This window comes from Marmota monax, unplaced genomic scaffold, assembly GCF_021218885.2.
Source record: "Marmota monax isolate L192 unplaced genomic scaffold, Marmota_monax_Labrador192_F-V1.1 WCK01_AAM20220418_F8-fsc00001, whole genome shotgun sequence".
Taxonomy (NCBI): domain Eukaryota; kingdom Metazoa; phylum Chordata; class Mammalia; order Rodentia; family Sciuridae; genus Marmota; species Marmota monax.
The window spans coordinates 45,216,529-45,236,499 of NW_026693777.1; the positions used below are offsets into that span (position 1 = coordinate 45,216,529).

The 19,971-nt window shown below is 44.5% G+C and overlaps 1 protein-coding gene across 2 annotated transcripts; it reads right to left on the minus strand.

Annotated features, from left to right (window-relative positions):
* Positions 1–639: 639 nt before the first annotated feature.
* Positions 640–19,554, minus strand: Epb42 (erythrocyte membrane protein band 4.2). Of its 2 annotated transcripts, none has more exons than XM_046461889.2 (13): positions 19,226–19,554; positions 16,748–16,933; positions 15,068–15,298; positions 11,515–11,633; positions 10,537–10,641; positions 9,409–9,586; positions 8,653–8,791; positions 8,271–8,371; positions 7,349–7,591; positions 6,083–6,382; positions 4,630–4,790; positions 3,383–3,516; positions 640–1,474 (listed from the first exon to the last, which is right to left on the minus strand). In XM_046461889.2, exons 1-13 carry the CDS (start codon positions 19,233–19,235, stop codon positions 1,312–1,314), a joined length of 2,070 nt encoding a protein of 689 aa, XP_046317845.1. In that variant the 5' UTR covers positions 19,236–19,554; the 3' UTR covers positions 640–1,311. The 2 variants fall into 2 exon arrangements, with proteins under 2 accessions (XP_046317845.1, XP_046317844.1); XM_046461888.2 differs by having other exon boundaries at positions 8,265–8,371.
* Between the last annotated feature and the right edge of the window lie 417 nt (positions 19,555–19,971).

A 19,971-nucleotide genomic window follows, 5' to 3' on the forward strand; every position in this document is an offset into this window, starting at 1 on the left:
GTGACTCAGTGGTAGAGTGCTTGTCTGGCATGTGTGAAGCAATGGGTTCAAGCCTCAGCACCACATAAAAATAAATAAAATAAAGGTATTGTGTCTATCTACAACTAAAAAATTTATTTATTATAAAAAAAGAACTAAAACTAGTGAATTACTGAAGCAACAACATAATGTAAACAAATCACAACTTTGTACAAAAGGACTCTTATTCATTTATTCTTTTTTTATAGGGCCTATTTTCTATATACTTAATTTTCATATTTCTTTACTGGACCAAATACATGTTATTAACATCAGTGTTTAGTTGTGGGATACTTAATGAATATAGAATTCTAATAAATATTTATCTATAGCTAAATGTAGGTCATTATGCTCTTAGGTTCTGTGTTGTAAATATGTATATAGGGTGTATATACATATATATAAACACTTATCTACAAATATATAAATATGTATATATACACACATGCATGTGTGTACATACACATATATACACATTTTTAGATGTGTATGTATGTACGGTGTGTGAGTATATATATTTTTATGCATTTAGATGTGTGTATATGTATTAAATTTTTTTAAAAATTGGTACTGAGGATTGAACCCAGGGGCACTTTACCACTGAGCTGAGCTAATCCCCAGTTCTTTTTTTTTTTTTTTTTGGAGATAGGGTCTTGCCAAGTGGCCAGCGCCAGCCTTGAATTTAGGATCCATTGCCTCAGCCTATCAAGTCACTGGGATTATGGGTGTGCACCACCACATGTGGCCTGTGTTATATATTTTATACATTTGTTCAGTCATCTTTGGATCTTTAAGGGTAATGATAGCACTAATCAATATAATTTTAAGATTATCTAAAAATTTCAGTCTTAGCTAATATTATACTACTTCATCAGAAATGGAATAATGATTTGCACATTAGGTCCTTTCCCTTGCCTCTAAGTTAGTGAATGTCTTATTATTCAGTAAAAGTTGTGAAAAGCCCCAAATTAGAAAATCTGAATATACTCTGAAAAGGCAAATATATAGATATACTTTTCATACTTTGAAAAGTTAGATCTGAGTACCTTTCCAAAGGCGTCCTTTTTTCACTCTAACCTAATGGTTCTGTTCTAAAACATCTAGCCATCATGGCTGCTTTAAGCCAGGTGACAGGTCTTTTGGTTTCTCGGAATCTAACTTTGTTCTTGGTCACTCTTCTGCAACCTGAATGGAGAGTCATTGGTTGACAGAGTTTCCCTCCGCAGCACATGTTTAGTTTTATAGTGTAGTTTCAAGAGTTTATGAGGAAAATGGTGATTAGAGCTGGGAAGTTTAAGCTGAAAGTTCTGGGGCTACCACAGTGATGCTTCTGTGGCTGATTAGGTTCTGGAACATGTTGCAATCCATTTCCACGGTGAGCCTCTGGAGCCCCAGCTGTGTTGGTGTGAACTTGAACTGGGTGCTCAAGGTGTTTCCAGGCCACACAGAACCTAATCTGAAATAAAGGAAAAATGGGTGCTAATTCTGTCACAGGTTCATTGCTGTCCTCATTGTGGTAACTCTGTTCTTTGCTTGAAGAGGTGGACTATGAAAAAATCATCTATGGGGCTGGGGATGTGGCTCAAGCGGTAGCGCGCTCGGCTCTCATGCGCGGGGTGCTGGGTTCGATCCTCAGCACCACGTAAAAATAAAATAAAGATGTTAAAAAAAAAAGAAAAGAAAAAATCATCTATGTACATAGCTTTTAAGCCAGAGGTGGTTAGGAGAATAGAAGACCAGAACCTCCCTACACTGGGCAACTGCATATTTTGAAAGAGAAGAATATTAAGGGTTGCTTCTCATTTTCCTTTTATTATCTGTGATTCAGTCTGTCATTTCTTGGTAATAGGACAGGTGTATGTTTGGAAAATAGTGTTGGAACCCTCACTTAGTTCTAAGCATAGTGGGTGAAGCAGGCATTTTGGGAGAATATCATTGTGTCAGTTGGTGATGTTTGAAGGCCCTATCAACTCCTGGCCTGCTGAAGGCCTTTTGGTGACTGAGAGAATGGTGTGGATTTCTTTTGAGGAGCTTTGCCACACAGTGGACCTGGTAAACCACAAAAAGTCTGGTAAAATGTTGGCAGTTAACATCTTAACTGGTTAGAGTGGCTCATTTAGTTCCATGAGGCTGAGGCAGTGACTCAATAACCTGATTGTCTGTCAGGGATCTCGGGGAAGACAGAAATGGGGACCTTGAACTCTATATCATATAACCAATGAAGGATGCAGTGGACATACTAAAAGAATATTTGTAACATCTAATCAACAAGGGACTAATGTAGAATACACAGTGTTACAGTGTAGAATAAAATCAACAAGAAAAAATGGCAAGACTACCAAAAGAAGACTGGACAAAGATAAGGATAGACTTTTTGTAAAGGAAGAAGTGGAAACAGTGAAGAAAAATGAAGAGTGGCAAATTAGAACAGTAGTAAGATACTACTGGTTTTATATTAGACTGGAAGAAATTAATAATTAATTAATAATTATTGCTACCAGTGGAGGAGAGGTAGGATATAGAAACTCATGTACTGCTGGAGGGAGTGTAGATTTCTGTAGCCATTCTGCAAATAAATCTGAAAGTACCTTGTCAAACCAGATCATATCCTGTAACCCATCATTTCATTCCTGGGCATATATGTCCCCTGACCCCATCAGAGTCTTAACCAAGCATATAAGGGGGACATATGTGAGGCTGTTCACTGCAACAATATTTATGGTGTCACAGTTGGAGGCACTATGGGTGGCCATCATCATGGAATGGTAAGAAGTGATGGATGTACATCAGGATTATTATGTAGCAGAAGCAATGAACTTGATATATGTCCATGAATCATAAAAAGTTCTGAGTGAAAAGATACAAGTAGACATTTATATAAGTTAAAAACAAAGACTCATGAAGCAATGGTACACATTTTACACATACTCATGTAAGGCCACACAAATAGAAAAGGATATGAAGGGTAGTGATGTGAGTGCAAGTAGGGAATTAGAATAATAGGGAATAAATTAAAATTGTATGTTGTGGTTGCAGCTCACCCTCCCTATGATATTCTCTAGTACTTAACCTTGACCTCCTCTCCACATTCACTGGCAATACCCAGGCTCTCCCTGCATGATCAGTGTAACAACAAGGGTGAAGTGGGTGCCTGAGGAGCCCCTACAGGTACCACTCACCCCTATCTGTGGACATGGAAGAGAGGTCATTTGGTAGTCTAAATCATATAATTCCTTTAATTCAACTTCAGGAGATCTATTTTCTGCCTCCAAGCCATGGGAAATGACTTTTTAAGTCATTGTTTTTGGGTCTCTTCCTTTCTGACCAGATGTATCACTGGGATAAGAAGCTTTCAGTTTCTTACCCGTATCTCCTCTCTTTGTGAATGAGCCCCCTTCCAAAGATGGAGATCATGCAGTCCATCATGGGGGAGTCTAGGGAGTTATGGATGCTAATTGAGGCTGTAAGAGGTTGATATTGCTTGGCTGTCTCTGGCATCTGTGGGAAAGGACAACACATGGGATGATGCAAAGGGCACAGAATCTGTCCCACTTTCCCCTCCTGTGCATTCCCTTCCCTCCTCAGTTATGCATCTCATCTCTGCCACCCTGACCCAGACTGCTCAGTTGACTTATTTGCCTTCTCCCCAATGTTTCTGTATTTACTCTCCACCCTTTATCCATCATGGACTCTCTCTGATGGTGCCTGTTCTCTGCTTAGAAATCTTGGAGGGTCTCCCATTGCCTTCAGAATCTAGCTTAGTTTGCATTCAGGGTCCATCACAATCTGCTCCAAACCTACCTTTTCAACCTTACTGGTTCTTCCCCTGACCTAAGGATGCTCCAGCCATGTCAGGGAATTTCCATCCCTAGCCCAACACTCAGGCTCCTTTCCTTTGCACCTCTGTGTGTCCTCTTCTGCCTTTGATGGCCTTCCCCTACCTCTGCACTGAAAGCATATCCATGTTTCAAGGCCCATCATAAATGTCACCTCCTTCACAAAATTGTCCATAAACCCACCAGCTAGAGTTAATCTCTTTTAGTTCAGTTTTCTCTTAGTGACTTTGCCTCTTGTAAAGCACTTATGTAGAAGACCAAATGTTGTGTCTCCTTTACCAAAGTAAAACCTCCTTGAACAGGAATCAGATCTCATTCATTTTGGCTGTGGTAGACTTGTGGAAAGAGCCATAAGCTTTATGCACCAAGCGCCACAAGCTTCTAGAACTTCCTACTTTTATGTTCTGGGATACGTTGCTCTCTAGACTTAGTTTCCTCATCTGAATAAGAGGAATGGTTCCACCTCGTAAGGCTTTTGTATTGAAATAAAGGAGGTGAATATATTTTGGCATATGTATAAAGGGCTAAATAAATACAGCTTATTATTATCCTTTAAGTATGGTTAAGAAACCTTAACCATTTAAATTTGGAAATTTAAAATCTTAATCTTACATGTAAGAGGTCATCTCTTTCAAGAGAAGAGCTCTCAAACCTAGCATTGTTAGGCAATTATGCAACATGCTCATCTGCTCTGAAGCTTGAGGAGCTGGGCTTCCTTCTGAAATGACCGGAGTGGCAGCAAATGAGAGCAATTCAGGGAAGAACCAGTGCCTACCTGGATAACAAGACGTGGTCTACAAATGGCGACATCTTCCTGAGCAAAGCAGCTAAGACCGGACTCAGAATGTGTTGCCATCACAGTAAGTCTGAGGAAGCTGTTCTCCGGTGGGTGTCGCTCAAAATGGGAGAATGACAGGCTGATAGTTATTCTCATATCTGAAATACATGATGAGCAGAGTCAGTGCAAAGGGGTGAGTGCATATACCGCTGAAACAAGCCATCGTTCCTCACACAATGCAAAGGACTCAAGCTCTCACTGAGGTCAGAAAGAGGCCTGATTCCCACACAGCTATAAACTTTGCACTTGCTCAAGACCCTATTCTTACCCTCCATTCCCCCATACCACTTCCACCAACACTCTTGGCAGACCACTTCAGTGTGAAAAAGTTCCCGTGAATTAGAAGAAAAGTTTGTGGAAAAGTTTCCATGAATTAAAAGAAGGGAAGCTCTTTTGGCCTCAGTGTCTATCTAATAATGGGATGGTTTGTGCTAAATGAGATGATGTTGAATGAAGAAGCTGACACACATGGTTGTTGAATATATGCTCACATAGTTCTTTCCCATTCTCTGCTTTTCCTTCCCTTTTTCAGAGAACAAAAACAAGACTCCTTAGCATCATATACAAGATCCATCATCATCTGGGCTCTCTGTAGCTGACACCACTGCCCTCACACCATTCCCCCTGTGCTTGGAGAGGGAACAATGACAGAGAGTATGGAGGCAGGGAGATGGTCAGAAAGCTGTTGCGATCCTGTAGGCAAACTCTAGCCCACTGTTTCTCAAACTTGCCTCACATTGGAATTATCTGAGAAGTTTTAAAAATTCTGATGTTTGTGTCTACCATGGAGTTTCTGATTTCATAGCCTGGATGCAGCCCAAGCATCAGACTTCCCAAGTGACTGACGGGTGACAAAGTTTGAGAATGACTCTTCTAATCCAGGGAATCTTAACCCTAGAACACATATGGAGCTTTAAAAAAAATTATACACACACACACACACACACACACACACACACCAGTGTCTGGACCCCATCCCAGACCAATTAAACAAGAATCTCAGGGAGAAGGAGGAATCTGTGCTCATGTTCCTTCTGTCTGGAATGCCAGCACACTTTTCTGTCTTCCTACCTGTCCTTCAAGACTCAGCATGGCATGAGTCATCTGGGGGCAGCCCACTCCAGCCTGCGTGAGATGCTCTCCTGCCCTTGTATTCTGTTCACCTCCTCAGATGCCTCCTCACTGTTATGATAAGTCTGTTTGTTTATCAGACTGCAGTTGAGATTGTGCTTTTTTTTTTTTTTGCCATGTCAGGCCCAATAAATATATGTTGAATGGCTGATTGAGAATGCATGAGCACTAGAGGTTAAAAGCCTTCTCTGGAGACCTGTGGCAGTGTCCAGGGTGGAGCCTGGTGTGTCAAGGGTGTCTGGTGGGGCTGTAGCGTTACCCAGGTTGGCGCTGAGTGTGAGAAACTGCTTTTTCCTCCAGAGCTTGGCAGCAAACACTCCATTGTAATACACAGCTTGGACCCCAATCACCAGCTGCACCTCCTTCTCCTGGTCGCTGGGGTTAAACAGGATCACTGAGAGTTGGGCATCCCCTCTCAAGGGAAAGGAGCTGGGTGCTTCCAAGAACAGGTATAGAGGATCAGCCCACTTGTCGCTGGGGGGTCTGATGCCATTCGGTTTCCACTGTTTAATTCTCTTTTCCTGGACTCTCTCCATCACCTCTTTTTCTTGAAGGGATCCTGGAATATGGAAGAGACAAAGCAGGCCTCTCACCTAGCAGGTACAGACCCTTCTAATTAAAGCCAAAGTTTAACATGTATTTACCCCATTTCTACTCAGATATCAAAGTCACAAAAGCTTTGCAAACCTCTAAGGCCATATTTAGCCCACAAAATGCCTGTGTTAGGCAGAGCCACCACAGATAATGTGTTTCTTCCAAGCCACTCAAGGACCAACTTATTCAACTGAAATGAATTTGTCCCTTAAACAAGGAGAGAGTAAGCTTTGCAACAAGCCAACATTGTCTCTGAGGACAGTTTTCAGGGAATTAAATGTGAAGGAATTTGGACTTACTCCAAGGGTAATGGGGCCACGGACTATTCTGGAGTTGGGGGTGTGCATAATGATTTTTTTTATCTTAGCTCATTCTGGAAACTGAAAATTGGAAAGAGAACCATGATGAAGATACTGGAGGCCAGCGGCCCAGTTAGCAAGCTGTTGTAATCTTGTAGACAAGAAGTAATGAGGCCTGGATTAACTCCAGGCTATGAGAAACAGCTCAGGATGCAGATTCATGTGAGGATAGTATATGGAGGTGAAAAGGGAAGACTCCCTTCTTCTTTTGACAAATAGGTGGAAAGCAGTGCCACCTGCTAATATGAAGGAAGAGTTGGGGTGTTGGAGGCAAGGGGGAAGGAGGCAACAGCAAAACTCTTCTGAACACTGGGCTTGGTTTTGAGTGTATTGTCTTATAGCAGTAGTTCTCAACTCGGGGAATTTTACACTCCCCCCCCTGCCAACATTTGGAAATGCCTGAATACACTTTTTGTTGACACAGCTGGTATGTGAGGGGTGCTGACATCTCATGGATAGAGGATAGATACATTGGAGAAAAGTTTGGGACTTTTTCTGGCCTATATCTGATTGGCCCATCTCTTCCCCTCATTTCAGTGCTGAGAAACCTGGAGCTTTTCCCTGGCCAGTACCTGCAGGATACTTGTAGTTCTGAGTGATGTCCTCACAGCGGTCACTGCCCACAACCTTAGTGCTGATGTTGTTGCCAACATACTTTGTGTTGGAGTTGGTCAATTCCAGTTTTCCATCCTCACAGCACTTCCAGACCACACACGAGGCATTTACTGCAGCAAAAAGGTCTGACACTGCAGGGGTCAGCTCCAGTATCCCATCCTTGACTGCTTTGACTGGAACAAGATCACAGGATCCCAAGCCTGGGGGAGAGAAAGGTTAATGAGCAAGAGGACCACTCCCAGACATTTCCTCTGCTCTTCTCAGAGCTGCTACATCACATCAGTCCCTACCCTGTACCCTGTTTTCCCTCCCCCAGCCTCAAGGTCACAGGTGATACTGGGCAGTTTCTTAGAGGAGAGAGGTGAGACAACTATGTAGTAAAAATACTTTCTGGTTGAAGCCCTCTCTGAAACTGGCCAGGAAGGACGTCAGAGGAACATGTGTCATACATGGGAGTTCCCAAGCCAGCTCAACTACAGATATGACAGGAGTTGGTCATCTTTCTTAAGCAGTTGCTATCTGCCAGTTCTGTTTCTGAGCAAGGAACAACCCTTTCCATGGCTGCTGGTTTCCTTTTCTGAGCTTGAGCCTATCCTGAGACCTTCCTCATCCCCATCCAGAACCTCAGAAATCCTATGCTGCTAGCCCTGCCCTAGCACTTGCACTATCCGGGCATCTTAAGATCATTTCCCTATATGGCTAAGCATGCTGGTATCAGGTCAGCTTTCTGCTGGCCACTATTCTTCCTTCTGCTTCTCCTGTTTTAGAGAACACAGATCCCCTTTGGGACACCTGCTGTTCCTGTTTTCTCTCTGGGGGACCTCTTCAGTTCTTGCAGCCCTGGGTAGTCCTGAGCCCACTCCCAGGCTTTACCTTCACCTTTATTAGGAACATATGGATACAGAATCTGCCATCCGGCATAATGTGGGTAACGAAAATCAGGTCTGGTCATCCAGCACTCTGTGGAAGTCTGGAAGATCCTGAAGGTATCAAATGCAAATGGGAAGAAAAAGAGTATGTAGGTGGTTCTAGAAATGGGCCTAGCAGAGTCATTGTTACCATGGGGATGGGAGGACACTGTAAAAGTGTCCATAACACTTCCAGGAAGGGGAGTACACACATGACTGACCTGCCTCCAAGAGTCCTGAAGGCCTACTCTGAGTACCAGAGCCGCTGGGGATGTGGGGATTCCCATGGGCCTATACCAAAAGGGTTTGGAGCTCTTCCTAATCTGGAACCCCATCTCCTTTGGGCTTCTCACCAGATGCGTCCTCTCTGACCTTCTCCATTCTGGATCCCCTCCTCATTGTAGTACTCGTCCACCAACAGGTCCCCGTGGGTACCCTGGGCTGAGGCATATGTGGTAACAACACGGGCTGGGATTCCCAGGCATCGCAGCACTGCAGAGAAGAGGTAGTTGATAGGTGTCAGAGGGAGCAGAGAAGTTGGGGCCGAGGGAGTGGACACAATGCATATGGCTAGAATTTTCAGTGTCTCTTCTGGGTAAACTTTGTTTTAAATATCAAATGACACTGTGGAAGGAGGAGGAACACAGCACCAGGAAGTTAGAACTGGCACTCAAGAACAGAACATAAAGACTGATCATGGAGGTACAAATTACCCAGCACTTGAATATAGAGCACGGGAGAGGAATGCAGAATAGAGGATAGAACTTGCTCTTTTGCAGCAGGGTGAGGGAATGTTTCTGAGAGAAAGTGACTTAGAGAGTACAGTTGAAAAAGGACCCAGCTTTATTGACAGGAAAAGAAACAAAAGCTATTGGGGAGGATTGGTTGGGACAAGGAGTTCCCAAGCCAGACAGGAAGTGGTTTTGGTTTCTTAATAAGGCTGAACCATTTATGGGCATGATGAAGATGGGGGAAAGCTGCAGAGTAGAGGTTTGTGCCTGCTTTTGGAGATGTCCCTCCCAGATGGAAGGTCAAGGGGCAACTCAGGACACAGGACAGACAGTATACAGCAGCCCAGGTAACTGACTTATGTGTTGCCTGCTCTGTACCTGTGCAAGCAACAGCAGCCAACACCCAGGCCTGACTTTCATACACAGGTCGCCCTTGACCGGTGAGCCATTGCCGCAGGATGGGTACACTTCCCCGGCGCTTGTTAAGCAGGGCTTCTTCCTGGGCAGTCTGGGCCTGCGGGATGGGCAGGACACTCCTCTGCTTGAGAGTTTGCAGCTGTTTGGGGAAATGTGTGGGTGTGAGTCCCACGGCACAAAATACATGAAATACATGAGGGTTCACTGCATCTCTCCAAGCACAAATCAGAATTACTGGAGACTTGTTAAATCTGAATGCTTCTGGACTCCATCCTAGACCCACTGGGTTGTCATTGCTAGAACTCAGACCCAGGATTACGTTTTTAAATAAGTTCTCCTGCTTGAGCCACAGAGAGGAGTAAGAAAGCTTCTGGGAAGTGCTTGGTCATTGGTCATTAGCTTCCCTTGTCCTGACTCCTTTGACTTAGTTTGCCTTGTGTCTTGGAGGCTTCTTCCTCCATAGAGGCTGGCCTTGGTCCTACTTCCTTTTCAGAGTGGACTTTAGAGGCACCTAAGGAAATAGCACATTACTCCTATGGAAGAACTTTCAGAGACAAGGAAAACCACCAAGCTACCTTCATGGTCTGCATTATTCTTAGAAATAAAGACAGGTCCCTTTGACCTGGTAGCAGCAAGCACTGGTAATGTGGACACTACAGTTGGGTCTGGGAGGGTGCAGTGGAAGGATTGGGGAGGAGTCCTCTGAGGAATCCCAGACCAGTTTTCCTTCTCAGCTGTTTGTTTTTTTTTTTTTTTTTTTAAGTTGCTGATGGACCTATTTGTATTTATTTATATGAGATGCTGAGAATTGCACCCATTGCCTCACACATGCTAGGCAAGCAGTCTACCACTGAGCTACAACCCCAGCCCCTCAGTTGGCCTTTTTCTGAATGATACCTTTTTTTTTTCTTTTATTGCTCCTGTGGAGGCTATTGCCTAAACTTCTTCCCTCTTTAGCAGGGCTTTTCTCTAAAAGCCTGGGAGAGGGGACTGTTTGTGATTTTGAGGACTTCCAGGACAGGTGGGACAGGTCTGTCAAAGGGCTCTTTTCCCATCTCTTCTTCCCTCTGGCTCCCACTTCTCACTCACCAAGGTACCCAACACATGGGCCACGTGCACAGGCTGACTCCACTTCTCCATATGCTTGTCCATGCCTAGCAAGCCCAGGCTGATGTCCATGACATCCTTCTCGAACTGTAAGACCACACAGGGCCACAATAAAGGGTCTCCAGGTCAGGCACTCATTCCCTAGGACGGCCCCAACATCTCACCCTCCCTTCTGCACCTTCCTCCCCTGCCTCCTTGTCTCCTGTGGGAGTTCTGTCTCTTGCCTCTCTCCCACTGTGCTTCCTGGTCCCTATGTCCCAGCATCCAGACCTTTGCCTATTCTATTGTTTGACGCACATGAGAGGGTGTGAACTCTTGAGGACCATCACTGTTTTATTTCATGAGCTCCTACTGCCCCATACCTGAGGCAGGTTTGGAGGATATCAAGGTAACTCCTGCTCTGGAGGAGCCCCCAGTTTAGCGCTAGAGATAGATACATGGCCCTTAGATTTCAGGGCTCTATAGAGACACCAATGCAGAGGAGAGAATGCAGTGGAGAGAATCCCTCTGCCTTTAGGGGATGGGGAAAGCTGTTTCAGGAAGTCTTAAGAGATAGATAGGAGTTTCCAGAGGATAAAGGGAGAAGCTGTTCCAGGCAGAGGAAACATCAGCCTTGACACCCTGCAGCTAGGACACAGGGCAGCTTGTGGGGAAAGGAAAGCAGTGCCTCATTGGAAGGGCCTTGGGTATCAGGGCAGGAGACTTGGTCTTGATTCTATAGATATTAGAGATTATTTTAATAGAGACTTCATGTGCCACAGCTTTGGGGACAATAACTCTGGCAGCTGTGGAAGGTGGTGTGATGAGACCCAGTAGAAAGGGAGATACCACAGGGCTAAAATGGGCTTAAGAAATGATCTCACAATCAGGGACTTTTGGATCTGGCAGCCCTGTCTGGCCTGAACATGGAAGATTATAGGATAGCCACTGTCCTTTCCTTCCCTTGGAGGTCCCAAATACCTGGCCGAAGTCCCAAGGCTCTTCCTGGATGCAGTCGGCCGTGCCCAGGTAGATAAGACCATTCTGGTTCAACACATACTCACTGCGTTGAGCCTCATTTGGTAGAAATACGTCATCCTCTGGCAAGAAGAAAGAAAGAATGAGGGTTTGAGGGGTGCCAGACTTGCCCTCTGTACTCAGGTCTCTGCCTTCCCAGTCCAGGTCATATTTGGCTATAGGACTCCCTTGCAGCTCTGGGCCTAATAAAGATCCAGGAAGAAGTCCCTCTTCCACTGCCGGTTCTGAGACCTGGCCCAGAATTCCTGGGTCAGTCAGGATGTGGCCTTCATGGTTAGCCAGGCAGACAGGAACAAGACAACCTTAAAATGCAGAATAGTTCCCAGAAGGTGTTTGCAGACAGAGCAGTATCAGCTCAAGGGAAGTCATAGGTAAACAGGAATGAGCAGAGGGAAGATGAGTTGAGGCAAGACAGGGTAGGAAGGAGCAGTGCCTTAGGTCTAAGACTCCTACCATCTCTTCCTGAAGTTCCTTCTGCTTCCCTCACCCCAGGGCTGGGCTGGGCATCATGAGGAGGATAGGCAACTTTGGAGGAGACCATGGCTCACTCCAGGAAGCTGGGAGCAGTGCAGGGAACAGCTCTGCTTGCCAAGTCTTATCTCTCTGACTTGGTGATATGGAAGAGTGGGGGCAGTTAGACTAGTTCCTGGGAACTCTTAAAAGGATTTCCAGGTTGGGAGCAAGTTGCACACCTGTAATCCCAGCAGTTTGGAAGGCTGAGGCAGGAGGATTGTGAGTTCAAAGCCAATCTCAGCAATTTAGCAAGGCCCTAAGCAACTCAAGACCCAGTCTCTAAATAAAATACAAAAAAAAAAGGGGGGGGGGGTGCTGGGATGTGACTCAGTGGTTAAGTGACCCTAGGTTCAATACCTGGTACAAAAAATAAATAAATAAAAATAAAAATCTCTAGGCCATCCAGAAAAGCTAATGGGCTACAGCTCTCTAGGGCCCTCCACAGGCATCAAGCTGAAATGAAGGTACTCCAGGCAAGAGAAGGATAGAATATTCTTTCTTTTTTTTTAATATTTTTTTTAAAGAGAGAGAGAATTTTAATATTTATTTTTTAGTTTTTTTCGGCGGACACAACATCTCTGTTTGTATGTGGTACTGAGGATCGAACCCGGGCCGCACACATGCCAGGCAAGCGCGCTACTGCTTGAGCCACATCCCCAGCCCAGGATAGAATATTCTAAATCAGGAAATCCTGTAAATCTGGGGTCTAAAATCACAGAACTGTATTCCAAGGAGTCTTTAACTCCTGTGCATTCATTCTGAGTACTCTCTGTGAAGTCAGCTAGGTATCACTTCTTCAGAAATCACTTCAAATGGAGGTATTTTGTCCCATGATCTGTAGGGCTCTGGGAAGAGCACAGGCAGCACTACTACCTCTTCTCTGCTGGGATACAGCCCCCTTTATAAAGTCCATGGCATAAGTTTCATCATATGAGTTAAACATTCCTTTTGAATCCAGGAAAGCCCCTAAATACGCTGAGACTGAGATGCCAGAGAATCTTTCAACCTCTTTTTTTTTTTTTTTTGGTACTGGGTTAACCTTAGGGGCACTTGACCACTGAGCCACATTCCCAGCCCTATTTTGTATTTTATTTAGAGACAGGGTCTCACTGAGTTGCTTAGCACCTCACTTTTGCTGAGACTGGCTTTGAACTCGTGATCCTCCTGCCTCAGCCTCCAAAGCCCCTGGGATTACAGGCATGTGCCATTGCCTGGGCTCTCAACCTCTTTTTGTCATCTCCCAAAGGATCAGAGCCAACAATTCACCACGCTCTAACCGACACCTCCATGCACACTGGCACACTCACATGAAAGGCCTCCTTAGGTGGCCTGAGCATATGAGCATGCTTCACTGAAGCATGAAGCCAGGAATCCTGGCACCAGTCAAGATTGTGGCTTCCCTTTGAACCCAGCACTGTTCTAGTACTGTCTTTGCTCGTCTTTACTATGGCTGCCAGGCTCTAGCTCTGGATTTGGACTCAGTTAGTTAGTGAGAGGTACACCAAAGCCTCAATTTTTGGGAGAAATGGCTTGAAGATCTTCCCTATGTGGAGATCCATGGGGCCTCTGTCAGCTAAAGGGCCCTGAATCCACGTTCACCCACATGGAATAAGGGCTCCTGAATGGACACTAACTCCCATCTGTTGCTCCACCTGCCTACCCCTTTGGAACAGGAAAGAAGGGTCTGAACTGAGGACTGGCAGGACCATCCAAAGCAGGCAGTAGGGATTGGAAAACCCCACCCTGGATGAGAGAAGTAGAGAGAGTGAGGCCACTGGGCTTCAGGTACCACAGAGAAACATAGTCAGGACCTGGGTCCAGGATGGGGCTCTAGGAATCTGTGAAGATTCTTTTACTTTCCATGTTTCCTCTGACTATCCATCTTGCCTTTTAAAGGGGGGGGCCCTCAGGCTGGCAGAGAAACTCATGAAATGAAAGGGTTTTTCAAGATCTGAAGTCTTGAGGACAGGAAAGCCAGAAGGAACTGTTTTCCATTCTCCCAATCAATCCTTTATGGAGCCCACCAGATTAAGGTGGGTGTGGCAAATTTAGAAAGGAAAGGAAAGATCCAATCTTCAGAATGGGAAGGAAGAGAATATGCCCCATTGGGTCCTAATTTGGGCAAATCAGTCATGTCTAATGGCCTTTACTTTCTTTTAAATAATTTTAGTTGTAGATGGACACAATATCTTTATTCTTTTTTATGTGGTTCTGAGAATCAAACCCAGTGCCTCACCTGTACTAGGCAATTTCTGTACCACTGAGCCACAACTCCAGCCCCTCAATGGCCCTTTCTAGATGTAATAGCCCCAGCCTCAATCAGGGCTCAGCTTTGCTAGAGGTGGCCACTTAATGAGCAACATGAGGTTGCATGACCCAGGGGAGCCCATCTATAAGCTGGCTGAATTATAGGGCTCCAGTTAGATATTTGGACAAGTTAAAATGGAGAGGACCCTGTAATCTGTCTCAAGAACAGAACAAACAAATGGAGACAAGCAAAGCAAAACTGGGCACATTTACTGTGAAGCTGATGAAGCTTGGGAACCCTCACTAACACAGACCTCTTCCACAGGTCCCCCTCTTGGAGGGGGTTAGCAATTCAATTCAATTGTATTGTTTTTCTTTAAAAGGGTCCTTCAAATTATAAAAGCTCTGGCCCCAGAAAACCTGACTACACCCTGGAGATAGACTAAAGGTGACAGGGAATGACAGAGAAGCCTATCCCATGGCCTTCCTGCAGCCTTTTCCAGCTTTTGCCCCTTTACTGTTAAAGGGTAACTTTCCTAGGGTTATTTAAGTGAGTCTCAACTCACACAACTGAAATAACCTGAGCCAGCACCTGGAATTTCAGTGGAAAGCCCCAGGGTGCTTCTACCAGGGTGATACCCAGACAGGATGCTGCGTCTGAGAAGGGTCCCTCCCAGACCTGCACCTCAGCTCCAATGCCTTGGTGCAGCCCAGGGTAGCCTGGGTCCAAACTTACCTCTACTCCATGGGTTAAAGAGCACTGTGAACTGGCCCAAGAGGTGTTCCTTCTCACCCAAGACCTGCAGCAGGAGTGAGTAGTGGCCAATGACAGCATCAGCAGATGTGGTCACAGAGATGGCCCAGAAATGGGCATCTCTCTCTTCCACTGCTGCACTCCATTTTTGGTCTCCCATAGTGGAAATGGGAAGAGTGACTTGGGTCCTGTTGGTCTTGGAAGGCTGCTGCCCTGCAATCCCACAATGATAAATCAGCCATTTGGACTTCTTGGTCACAATCAGAATAAGAAAGTCAGGGTATTACAAAGATGGGGGAGGTGAAAGTTTGTGTTGGAGGAGAACGAAAGAGGCCTATCCAGTAATGAGGAACAATAAAAGGTAAAGGAGAGCACAGGCTCTCATTGTTCATTGCTTACACTTTTCGAAAGTTTCATAGTCAATAATATGGCCATATTAATGTAGTCATCCCTCCCTATATGTGGGGGATTTTTTCCAGGACCTCCTGCAGAAATCTGAGAATGCTCAAGTCCCTTATATAAAATGGCTTAGTTATTTGCATATAACCCATGAACATCCTCCTATATATCTTAAATAATCTCTAGATATCTTATAATACCTTATACAATGTGAGTCCTATGTAAATAGTCATTATGCTATATTGTTTAAGGAATAATGACAAGAAAAAGTCTATGTATTCAGTACAGACATAATCCACCCCCAGGGAATTTTCCATATGTGGTTGGTTAAATCCGAGAATGGGGGAACCCATGGATATGGAGGGATGATTGTAATTGCTTCATAAGGACAATGTGAAAGGGAAAGACTGGGAAATTATATTGGCCAAATTATATAATTATATTGTGGGCATCTGCTAATATGTAGCAACAAATACACATTATGTAAAACTATAATGCACCAATAAAAAATATGAAAAAAGGTGGGGGAGAAAGGCTGGGCACAGTGGTGTATGCCAATAATCCCAGCGGCTCAGGAGGCTGAGGCAGGAGAATTGCAAATTGAAAGCCAGCCTTGGCAATTTAGCGAGGCCCTAAGCAACTTAGCAAGACCCTGTCTCAAAATGAAAAATAAAAAGGGTTGGGGATGTGGCTCAGTCATTAAGCACCCCTGGGTTCATTCTCAGTTACAAAAAAAAAAAGAGTAGGGGAGTGGGGAGGCCAATGTGAGGACTGATATTGCACATGAAGTACTGAGCTCAATATTAAGCAGGTAGGGGCTGGGGTGGTGGCTCAGTAGTAGAGCGCCTGCCTAGCATGTGTGAGGCACTGGGTTCAATTCTCAGCACTGCATATAAATAAATAAAATAAAGGTCCATTGATAACTAAAAAATATTTTTTAAAAATATTGGACATGTAGTACAGATTTAACAAATAGTGGCAATTAGATATTATATTTACCTTGAGTTAGAGCCCATTCAGGCTCTTCTACAAAAACTAAATTTACAACCAAAAGAAACCCCCTTTGACAATGCTGCTGAGCAAATTCTGAATAGTAAGAGACAGCATTTATTATGCACACTATCTCATGGCATCTCCAGGTGGGCAGGACTTCTTAAGACCCCATGACAGTGTGGGGCATTTGTTCCTTTTTCCTCTCTCTTTTGTTTTGAGAGAGAAATCCCACAGTCCCATTGCCAAAGATATCTAAACCTGTCCACTTACCAGTTTGTGCAGTTAGGGCCACCTTCTTCAGGGTAGGAAGAAATCTGTGGACTGGGGTACGGAAGTGCAAGCTGATGGTGAAGGGCTGCCCCCTCCGCACAATGAGGTGACTGGAGCTGATGGCACTGGTATGGTGCTCCTTGTTGTTTTTTGCTGCCTGGAAGTCACAGCTCTCGATATCCAGGGCTATTGTGAAAAAGATCAAAATCATGGATACGGGGTAACAATATAAGTAAAAGCAGAGATTCTGAAGTCAGAGAGACAAGGGTTCAAGTCATCGTTTCACCTTACTTATTAGCTTGCAAACTCTGAGCCTCAATTTCCTTCTCCTTATAATTATTAACCCTCCTTACAGAGTTTGTGGGGATTAAGTAAGATCATATATATATATATTTTTTTTAGATCATATATTTTTGTACAGTGTCAGACATATTAAAACCCATGAAGTGGTATTGCTATTGTTATTATTATGGAGAGCAATGCTTGTTCTCATTGTTGATATCCTTTTATGTTCCCAATTCCAAGCAATGAATAGGATCCAGAATTTTGTTCATCCTTGTTCATTTTTTCTTAGATTGCAATTGGGTAATTTTCAGAACTCGTTTTGAGATCCAGTTCTCTTGTCCTAAAGAGGAAAAGAGTGAGGTTGAGAGTAGAACCAGTTCCCTTGAGATCATGTGTGTTCAGTGACCTAGAGGCTTACCAAAATCTCAGCACCACACTGTTCAGAGAAACTCTACAAGGAGGTGGCCTGAGAAAAGTCTATCAATTAATTTTTATTTTATGGAGAGGAGGAAATACAAGGAAACAGAAATTTTTTTAAAATATCATTGGCAAGTCCAAGATAAGGCACAATGCTGTTAAAAGAAAATTCAGTTCCTTGTGCAAAGTTGTGAACTTTTTAATTTCTTTGACAACAGAGGGCTGTTGGGAGTCTCTCTAGTCTGAAGGTGGCCTGCAGTGTTTGCAGGGGCTCAGCTACTGGGATAGAGAAGCTATGGCTTTTGCTGACAGGCGTGGAATAGAGTCAAACCTACTTCAGGGAAATGATCTGACCCCGATGGCAAAGTTCTTCAGGCTCCAAGATATTTTGGCAAATTCAATTCTGCTTCCAATTTCCATCAGTTCCCAAACTTTCTGACTTAGAGCTCAAGGGTAGAAGGGAAGGATAAAGAAAAGAAAATATCCCACCTCCAATAATATTCCTTTCATTAGTGATAGAGCTGACGGAAGATGCCATTGATATAAAAATGGGGGGCAAGAAGTGACATTGTTCATATGAAGGAGTGTGAAAGTATACAGAGGAGAAAAGGAAACTCTCTGTGCATCTAATCCTGGTGTCCCTAGGTACTCCTTTACCCCTTTGTCCACCAGTGGGTTGGTTAGGTCATTGCAATAAATAAAATAGCCACAGCAAGGCTGGGATTTGTAAATTGAAAATGGCAGTACTCAGAAACCAGAAACGATTCCTCTCTGTTTGCTGGGGACCAGAACAAGCCCTGCCTCTTTAGACTGGTTGTGTTGGTGAATGGTGGAATGGTGAACAGTCATGTGATTTGAGCCTTGGTGTATCTGAGTCCACCTCATGACTTAATGACCACAGTGTTACAGAAGAGCCACTCTTCAGGATCCATTCGGATTCTGGGTCAGTCAGGAAGCCTTCTCCTCCTGCCTCTTTTTGCCTGGCTGATGCCTACTCATTTTCCAGGATCCTAAGACACCCCCCGACAAAGCCTTCACTGACTCCTCCAGGCGGAGATCAGTCCTCTGAGTTCCCATATACTCTGCTTCACTCTTTTCAGCATTTAGTTTATAGCCATCCAGTTTTTCTCTCTGCTACCCCTTCCACTGAACTTCCTGAGGTAGTGTTTTTTCATAACTGCATCTTGTGTCCAGCAGTGTGCTGAATACAATAGTTACCCAGTCAGTGTTTGCTCAGTCAGTGAATGGATGAGAACATCGAGTCAGCCCTATGGAGAGTTTCTCAGAGGCACCTTGGGCCTCAGCCTGTGCTGATGAACCCCTGCAGAGGTTCCTGAAGCTTCTGTACCCCCCAGGTCTGCCTGATGTTTATGTCTGCGTCTGCCCCTTCTAGTTGATTCCCTGACTCTCACCTCCCCTTTCCTTTTATTGGACTCATGCTTTTCTGGGGTGTCTCTCATTTGTATCACAGCCCAGTGAGCTGTGAACTATCAGGTTATGATGATCCTGGGATAAGGATGTAAATCCATTTTAAACACCATCATCATCACAACTGTGACCACTAATTTATCACCAACCATCTACCCATTACCACTGCATAGCCACACCACCATCTCCTCTCCAACAGCACCCACTTATTTATCCCTCCACAGCCACACTATCATCTCCCCTCCCCTCCCCCACCATCACCTTTCCTGTCATCCTACTTTCTTTAATGAAAACACATAATAATGGAGGAATTAATGACAGTTCAGTAAGCCTTGTGGCTTGGCTCACCTTGTCCCATGACTGTAGGCCACCTTCATCCAATTCAGCACAGGAAATGCCTGTCTTGAATTATTGCCTCTGGGTTCCCTCTCTGAAAATCTCTTGCAGACAAGAAATGATCAAGTGCGTAAAAATTTGTAAATAGCAAAATTTCTCTCCACTCCTCTTGTGAGTGGCCTGACAGGTTTCTTTTCTCCTATTCCCTCCCTGCTGGTATCTCCTGGACCAGCTGCTGGGAGTAACCCTTCCTGAGTTCTATCTCTTGTGCCAGGGGACCCAGCTAGGGATATGACTGTCAGGCCTGGAGCGAGAGATGCAACCAGCAACACCTACCAGCTGGAAGATCCCCCAAGAAACCTCTAAGCCTGTTTCTTCAGTGGCTTTAAGAGCCCCTCAGAGATGTTATCTGGACAACAAAGGAAAACCCTGGAAGGTGACTCCCTAAACAGGAGGCCCATGTCCAAATCTGAATTGCATTGCTAGATGCTCATGGGCTGTTTTGATAATATAAGGAGAGAACATGTGTGCCTGGAATTCATCTGTGTGAAAGAGATAAGGAGGTAGAGTTTGTTGCAGAGTATGGGGGAAAAGTTCTAAAAGCAGAAGGCTCTTTTAAGACCACAGTCTGGGAAAACCTACCAGAGAAGATGGAACTGTCTTGGAGCTCAGCCTTGGATCTTTTCAATTTCTCCTTGTATAGTCACTGAGACATATAAGACATGGGAAAAGATCTCATATCTGGTCTTCCTTGGCCT